An 8,636-nucleotide genomic window follows, 5' to 3' on the forward strand; every position below is an offset into this window, starting at 1 on the left:
TCAGCGGACAATGTTTCAATAAATTCTATATTATATATTAACTCATGAAAATATGCTTTTTGTTGGTACATTTATTTGGATAACCACTGATGGCATGCTTCTCCTGAGTGACAAAAATGGCTATCAAATTACTTCTAGGACACATGGTATTGACAAAAGTCTGTACATTGATTTCAAACATATATCGCCCAGCCCTCAAAATTGTGAATCATGGCTCCTTCTGATCATCTCATCACTCTCTATACTATGTGTCTTCAAATATGGAGCACATGATGAAGTGTTGGTTTGCACAAACTCATTTTCACACCTAGAGGGAAACAGAACAGAGCCGACCCATGCTCAACAAGTCAATGACAATGCTTCCCATTTACAAGTCAATGCATTATCATACTCACATACCCACAACATTTGATCCAAAACTTCACATTTTCACAGACACACTGTACACTCCACGTCACAGCTACAAGGACATGGGAGTTTCACACATGGTGGTGAGGTTCGAGGAGCACACATGGGTTGGGCTGGGGCGAGGGGGCGGGGCAGTTAGTGCTGGGTCTGTTAAGGAGAGTCTCTGTGCAGCGGCTGCAGCTCACAATGTACCAGGGCCAGGAAGTTTACTTACTGACTGGTGCCAGGATACGGTGATGGTGGGAATGGTAGAGCTATTGGCTTGACCGCTAACAGAGCCACGCATCTGAACACAAGAGGACAGAGAGCCTCAGGGAGAGAAGCCCTTCTCTCATCGCCCAAACGGCACACCCTGATGCACAGCACAAAGTTCAGTTTGCTGTCCTGAACAACATAGCTGGTAACTTGTAATCTTGTGCTATTTGTTATATAATTGTCTTACTGTGGCAGTTGTCTGTGTTTTTTGGGGGGGCGACTGCAGAAAGAGTAGCAATCAACGTGTATTAGATAACGGGAAATCTAGTGTCATTTCAGAGTAGAAGTTTAATTAAAAACTAAATTAAGTGAAATACAAGCTTTTGCATCCTGAAATCCTTGGTGTGCGTTTGTTTTTGCAGAGGAATAGTTAAGGATGATTACTTCCAGGTTAGGACTGTGTGTTTAATTGCTAGTAGATATCCAATCAAAGTAAGTGACACCTACCTCATCTAGTCTTTCCTCACTGGTTTCTCTTTCATAGTCCTCCGTCATTTCCTTGTACAGCTCATCTGCAAAAACAAACACAGAGGGCACAAAGAAGATGGTTGATATCAAGTAATAAGCCAGTGTGACAATCCATCATGTACAGCTCATGTTCTTGGTCATACCAGGAGTTCCCTCTGCGTCTGCAGCGTCAATCTTGTCCATCAGGTCGTTGGAGTTCCACTTGGCGATCTCCTTGGGGAAGACATCCTCGTTGTCTGACAGGTCCTCTGGTTAGGGAGACAGAGCGCAAATCAAGCCTTTTAGAGTTCATGTGCCATTCATGCAAGTAACCTGTCAGTAAACAGCGTGATTGTCAAAAAAATTCACTGCTTATGTTGGCGACTCCGTCAAACACTGCTTACACTGTAAGGGAAAGTAGTTACTCAGGTGTGGAGGGGTTTTTTAAAGTGAAAAGACACATTTATGTGATGTTAAAATGTCACCAATTTGTTGTAACTAATAGTGTATTTTATAGCTAGTTGGTGTTGCATCACTGTAACTGTCGTGACCATAAAACTGCAAATTATGCTTAGGTTAGCTTTACTTTTTAAGTTCTAGTTTGTTAGGTTAATACTTTTAAGCTCTCCTGAGTGCTTATCTGTGACATATACTTATTTTAAATGTCTGGCTCAATGCACTTGGCAAGGAAAATCTCTGTAAAAGGCAAAATAAATGAAACCTGAAATATTTTTTAGCAATGCCAAATGGCAGGCCCATCGATGCTGGAGGAAAGTGAACGGGGTAAAAAATTTTTTATTTCATTGTCGGTCTTTGGGTGTGTGTGTGTAGGGGTGTGTGTGTGTGTATTGATTAACCCCCAAGAAAGAAATATTAACCATCTGTCTTAACTTGACATGAAGATAAACCGTGTTTTAACCAAGTGAATTCTAGACTTTAACGTAATTGATGCGTGATTTAAAAAGGAACGTTCAGGATTTTTAGGAGGCTAACTTTCAATCATAATCAAATCATGCCTCTCTACGAACATTCTTACATTTTCTCACCAATGTCTTATTATTATACACTATGTATTATAATTATGACTATGACCTATGTAATTCAGTGTATTTTTCATGATTAGTTTGATTATAACATACTGTAGGGCTCAACAGTGACCACCCACTTTTTCACAGCTTCCGTTCCATGAGGGAATTCCCCATTCATTTTCTCCATAGATGTTTAGAAAAATCCTTATATAAAGAGTTGTATGCCTGGAACAAAGCCAACCAGCCAGCTACTGAATCGTGAGTGACCATAAAACGGAGCCAAAACACAAAATTAAAAGTGGGAAAAAATATATATTTTATTTTTTGTTATATTTGTTATTTGTTGTTTTTGCTCCAAGTGAAATGTTTTACGGTCACTCACAATTCAGTAGCTGGCAACCAAACGTACTAACCAAACTTTCTTTATACTGTAGGCGAACCTGACAAAATTAATTTCTACACGGCTTTAGCTCAGGAGGTAGAGCAGGTCGGCCAATGACGCAAGGGTTGGCGGTTCGATCCCCGCTCCCTCCCAGCTGCTGTCGCTGTGTCCTTGGGCAAGACACTTAACCCTCCTTGCTCCCGATGGTGTGTAGGCAGCCTGCTGCCATCGGTGTATGAATGGGTGAATGTAGACTATCTACTGATTGTAAAGCGCTATATAAATGCAGGCCATTTACAACATATGAGCTTTATTTATTTTACAGTAATGCAATAACTGCTTATTTGGTGACATTTCCACAGTGTAAGCAATAGGGCAGACACAGCAACACCTGTAAATAATAAATAACTGAGATGGGTCTTGTAAAGCACAATAGTAATCGCTACTGTATAATAGTCAGCATTGAGTCAGATAGTCAGTGTGGACTAATTAAAATGCAATGAGTGTAGTCATGAGTTCATGAGAACATCATGGGGAAGACTCAGATTAAATGTAATGCACTTTGACAATGCAACGCTCCCACAATGATTTAATCCAGGCAGACATGAAATATACAACAAATCACCTGATAATTATATTCTTCAATCAACTCTGATGATGCATTCTGTTGCAGTCATTCACAACGTCACATGCACAGCTTTATTCCAGTTGAAACAGATGCACACCAAGTCAGTATCATTATTAAAAAAAAATAACAGCATCCTTGTAGACTGATATGATTCTTTTCGTCATCATAAATAAAAGTTATGGAATCACCTTACTACCCATAGACTGGCACATTATTTTGTGGATTCTCTCGTAGCCCGACTGCCGGGCACATCATGAATTGTAAAAGGACTGAAATGACAGAGCTGGTTGGTCACTGAGGGACAGGCGGGGCTAGACGACAGTGATTTCTGGACTTGACTTCAGGACAAGCCACCCGGCCTGTGTCCCCGCCTCCCCGGGCTGAGAGTCGCACCGCCACACACACACTATGTCAACTGCAGGCCCAAAGCATGCTGGGTATCTGGGAAGCTTAAGAACTGATCTGTTAAAGAGATGCATGCAGAGTCAAGGAAGGAAGAGAAGGGAGGCACATGGGCTGTTGGATTCACTGAACACATTGAAACATTTAACCACCATCTCCCTCTGATAATACCAAAATCAAAAATGGCAGTTACCGTGAGCGTCAAAGAACTCCTCGTCGGTGCTGTCTTCGGAGTCTCGGGCTATACTCTGCATCCTCCACTCAGAGATGCTGTGACGCGACGGGCTCACTGAAAACACAGAACCCAAAAGAATCACTGTTATTTTGGGACGTGTGTTTCAGCATCTCTCCCTCTCTATCACACACACACACACGCGCGCACACACACACACACACACACACACACAAACCGCTACAAAGAACCATTCCACAATCTCCCGCAGCCCACACACATAAGCCAGTGTTATATAAACATGCAACAGTCTCCGTGGTGCATTATTTCATTTATGTGAGAAGTGGGGTCCACACAGCTACAAGCAATTACGCTAGCAGCCGAGGAAGAAGGCTGCGCTGAAGGCTACACTACACGTCATATATCATTATTGAGGAGAAGAAGTGGTCTTTTACAGAGGCTCGGTGGTACTGGAAGCTGGCGGGGGCAGGCTGGAGAGAGAGAGAGAGAGAGAGGGGGGGGGGGGGGGGGGGCGCCGCACAGCTGTAGCCGTCAGCACACACAGAAGGAAATGGCAGTGGTGGAGGGGAGGGGCAGAGTGTAGAGCGTCAGCCGCCTCTGGTCTGTGATGTCAATACTGCTGCTAAAAATAGCCCGGGCGAGCACCACAGGGGGGAGTGATAGGGGTGAGACAGGGCAGGCTGAATAAGAGTGAGGGTCCAGGTGGCAGCGCAGGATGAAAGGCGCGTTGAGGTAGGGGGGGGGGTGAGGGGGTGACACTGGAGATGGGCGTGTCGTGGGATGTGGTTTGTGAAGTCAATGCTGCCGCTAAAAATAAGGTGCGAGCCGGCGAGCTATAGGGGGGGTGAACCGAGGGGGGGTGAACCGAGGCGAGCTGGGCAGGAGAGCACAACAAATGCCGAGGCACGAGTAAATATAGTCAGAGAGCAGAGTAAAAACATGCGCATCCCTAATCCGACCAGGTGGCGGACGGCACATCACAGCGAGGCACGGGACAAAGTGCAGCCTGCAGACTGAAAGCTGCTCCCGCCGTCGATTCATTTATTAACACCATTATCTGTGCGACATGTGGAGCACACCGCTCTTCATCAGTCACCGATTCATACACCTTAGGGGCAGTTCTCAGTGTGTCGGCTCTACTTTTGTTTCAAACAAACAGTAGTTGAACTACTACAAAAAAACCTCCAAGGCCAATTATCTTGTGTGGAATATGTTTAAAAGCTTTTATTTTAATATATCACACTGGAAGTCATGATAAAGGCATAAGGGCATTGGGATTTTTTTTTTTTTTTTTACACTTGATCAGTTGCCATGGCTTTTTGGGTTAACCGCTTTCATCCATTGTTTTATGATCTACATCTACATGATGTTTTGATGTCAAATAAAAATGCACGATCCTTAGAGGAGTAGTGCTCTAATTTCCTTCTAGGTTTCTGAAGCTGGCAGTAGACTGTTGCTTCTAGGTTTCTGAAGCTGGCAGTAGACTGTTGCTTCTAGGTTTCTGAAGCTGGCAGTAGACTGTTGCTTCTAGGTTTCTGAAGCTGGCAGTAGACTGTTGCTTCTAGGTTTCTGAAGCTGGCAGTAGGTTTCTGAAGCTGGCAGTAGACTGTTGCTTCTAGGTTTCTGAAGCTGGCAGTAGACTGTTGCTTCTAGGTTTCTGAAGCTGGCAGTAGACTGTTCTCTGTTGCGGAAATTAATACAGACAACAGGACACATTTGAGGTGAAACCAAAGCACCGCATTGGCCAAGGACTCTACAGTGAGTGGATACAAGCTAGCTGGCACAAGTAGTCAAATACTTCATACACCAGCATCCGGGCCGTGATCATCCGCAATTTGTCTAAAAATATTGCCTAGTGGAAAAGTGTGACTTTGTTGTTAGTAACCGCCACCTTTAGGCCGAGTAGGAGTCAGGCGGCAGGCAGAACAGACACTGCTTGTAGATGGGGTGACATGAGGAACGGGACGACAAGGCTGAGATCTGGGGTGATGAGTATGTGAATGCATAATGAATGACAGGTGCTGTTTGATATCGTCCCTATGAGCTCCGGCCTCACACCATGACAGACAGTAGGTGACACGGATGGAGATGGCTTGCTCCTCACCTCCTCTCTTAGATGAGCGGGAGGATCGGGAGGAGGTGGACCACTGCTTGGTGAGCACACCTCGTGCCTTGAGAGTCTCTCCTCCTCCTGTGCTGACGACCACCTCCTCGGCTTCGATGGAGCTAATGGCCTCCTTGGCCTCCTGGTGTTTGTCCGGGGACGGGGCTCCTCCGTTGGCCTCGGTCGCCTCATCCTGGCTAAACTGGGCCATCTTAGTGGCCAGAGCCAGCTGGGTCTCCAGCTCCAGCTGCCTGATGTCCTCCATGGTCAGACCGTACCACTCGTCCTGCCAGCACCAGGCCTGCCGGTGGGCGCGCACCATCACCTTTCTCAGTCCTAGGGATGGGAGAGATCATTATGACACGCTGAAAATCTGAAGGTTTCGACTTTTACGTCCAAGTACCACTACGTACAAAACCAAATTTCCCAGGGACCACTTCCACTGCGTATACCACCACCCCCCCCCCCCCACCCAATAAAATACAATTAGCTGATTTAACCATGCAATAGCAGCAGAAAGGCTCAATTACAATGTAAGGCTACTAAAAAAGGTTCAAAACACACACACACACACACACACACACACACACACACACACACACACACACACACACACACACACACACACACACACACACACACCTGCCAACATTAGGCTGTGAAAAAGAGGACCCCTTTGAAAATGTTTTTTCCCTCGCCAAAATTTTGCCTAACTTTGGAGTGTTATTAGTTTATTTGACAGGGAGCATATACAAAAGACATTAAGCCCCATAGGGGAAGACATGCATTGTAACAGATTTAGCCATAGGCTAATTTCCATCTGGAGTCCCTGTATTTAGCTACCTTCCTGACGAGCTAGCATGTCATGGTTGGTACAAATCAATTCCTTAGGTCTTCTAGTTTCATATGATACCAGAAACTTCACTCTGGCTTTAAAACTGAACCTGAGCCTGAAAGTAAATGTTCAAAATTGTGATATTTCCCAAATATCGCGATATTTCTGAAAATCAGCCAAATCCAGCTACTCCTAAGGGTTAATGTGTATGTAAAAACTGTTTTCTGTAAAAAAAAAAAAAAAAAAAAAAAAAATCTCTGGCGGAGCCCAGCGTACCACCATGGGTCAGCGGGACCACAGTTTGGGAACCAATGGTCTAGCTCACACATGGGCAAAATGCGGCCCCAGGGCCGGACCTGGCCCCTGGACCATCTCAATCCGGCCCCCAAGGTCCTCAACGAAAAACAAAACGACCCCCAAAAAGTCAATAAAAGGCAGAATGATGTTAATAAATCTCATCTGCTACAGCCATTGGATTTGTATCACTATTATATTAGTAGATTAACAAGAAATTACCAATCACAACGGGAGAGAGGGTTAAAAATAGGGAGACTCTTAGGGAATATCTTTCAGCCCTAGTGACAGCGCATAATATATAGAAGTGAAAATCACACACTTGCATACATAGATCTGTCCTGAACCTTTTGTGAATCGTAGTGACACAGGATCATCCTACTACGAGACTACGAGCATACCTGTGACATTCCTGGGTTGTGTGTGTGCGTGTGCGTGTGTGTGTGTGTGTGTGTGTGTGTGTGTGTGTGTGTGTGTGTGAAAGGGGTATAACAGTCTTACACAATATTCCATTATTATGAGACTGTGACGTCTGTGACGTCGTACGCACCGACATCGTGGATGAAGCGCTCGATCTTTGACTGCATGCCCCAGTAGCGGAACTCCACCTTGCACAGTTTGTAGGCACACATGATGTTCCCTGGGTTATGGTTGCACTCCTCTATCCAGTCTTCATGCAGAGGACCCCTCTGGGTCTTGGCAGACTTGTAGAGCCGTGGGTCCTCCTCTGCTTTGTACTCATGTGGGGCGATAGGATCTGTCACGATGTCGATGGGGTCTGCCGGAGAGATTCACATTCAGAGAGCATAACAAACTAATGGGGCCAGCAGGTCTTTTGATTGCACTGCATGGATTGCATTACAGGTTCCGATTGGTTACTATGGCATTGATATCATGTATATATGATGGGGCGGCTTTAGCTCAGGAGGTAGAGCGGGTCGGCCAATGACGCAAGGGTTGGCGGTTCGATCCCCGCTTCCTCCCAGCTGCTGTCGTTGTGTCCTTGAGCAAGACACTTAACCCTCCTTGCCTCGTATGATTGGTATGATTGGTATGAATGTAGACATGAATGGTATGATTGGTATGATTGGTATGAATGTACACATGGATGATGGTGGTTCGGAGGGGCCGTTGTGCGCCAATGTGTAGCTGCCACGCTTCTGAACCACCGGTACGAATGGTGTGAACGAATAATGATTCTGTGTAAGCGCTTTGAGCCTTGGAAAGGCGCTATATAAATCCAATTCATTATTATATCACTGAATAGCCTAAAGGGCAGTTTAGAGTACAGCAATTTATGATCGCCCGACGAGCAACGCTGAACGTTCATTATCGCTGGACGCTGATTTTGGACGCTGTCGATTTCACTTGCTTCACTTTCATTTTCTCTCAAGACATGGAGGTAGAAAAACAAGAGCTAGCAGCACTTTCTTGAGCCAGCAATGGGGTCAAAGTTGAATCCAAATGAAGTCTTGGCGATGATGAGTGTGCAACCACCATCGCAAAGAGGCCATATCGCCCGTCAGGGTTGCCAGGGGTACGATAATTATCGTATTTGTACAATAACTTTCGCCCTCTGAACGATGTACCATCAATAATGCCAAAATTCCCATAAAGTACGATACCTGGCAACACCTGCAGTGTCGCCCGTCGACATTAT

The 8,636-nt window shown here is 45.2% G+C and overlaps 1 protein-coding gene across 4 annotated transcripts in view; it reads right to left on the reverse strand.

Moving 5' to 3' along the window:
* Positions 1-8,636, reverse strand: part of LOC310784232 (membrane-associated phosphatidylinositol transfer protein 2-like) — a 64,726-nt gene that overhangs the window by 18,191 nt on the left and 37,899 nt on the right. For all 4 annotated transcript variants that reach the window (XM_083645252.1, XM_083645250.1, XM_083645251.1 and 1 more), the window contains exons 5-9: positions 7,527-7,754; positions 5,848-6,183; positions 3,744-3,839; positions 1,275-1,379; positions 1,111-1,175 (exon numbers count right to left, since the gene is read on the reverse strand). In XM_083645252.1, the coding sequence (XP_083501378.1) occupies positions 1,111-1,175; positions 1,275-1,379; positions 3,744-3,839; positions 5,848-6,183; positions 7,527-7,754 (830 nt within the window). The remainder of the gene's footprint in view (positions 1-1,110; positions 1,176-1,274; positions 1,380-3,743; positions 3,840-5,847; positions 6,184-7,526; positions 7,755-8,636) is intronic.

The sequence above is a fragment of the Poromitra crassiceps genome (genome assembly GCF_964638095.1).
Source record: "Poromitra crassiceps genome assembly, chromosome: 10".
Classification (NCBI taxonomy): Eukaryota; Metazoa; Chordata; class Actinopteri; order Beryciformes; family Melamphaidae; genus Poromitra; species Poromitra crassiceps.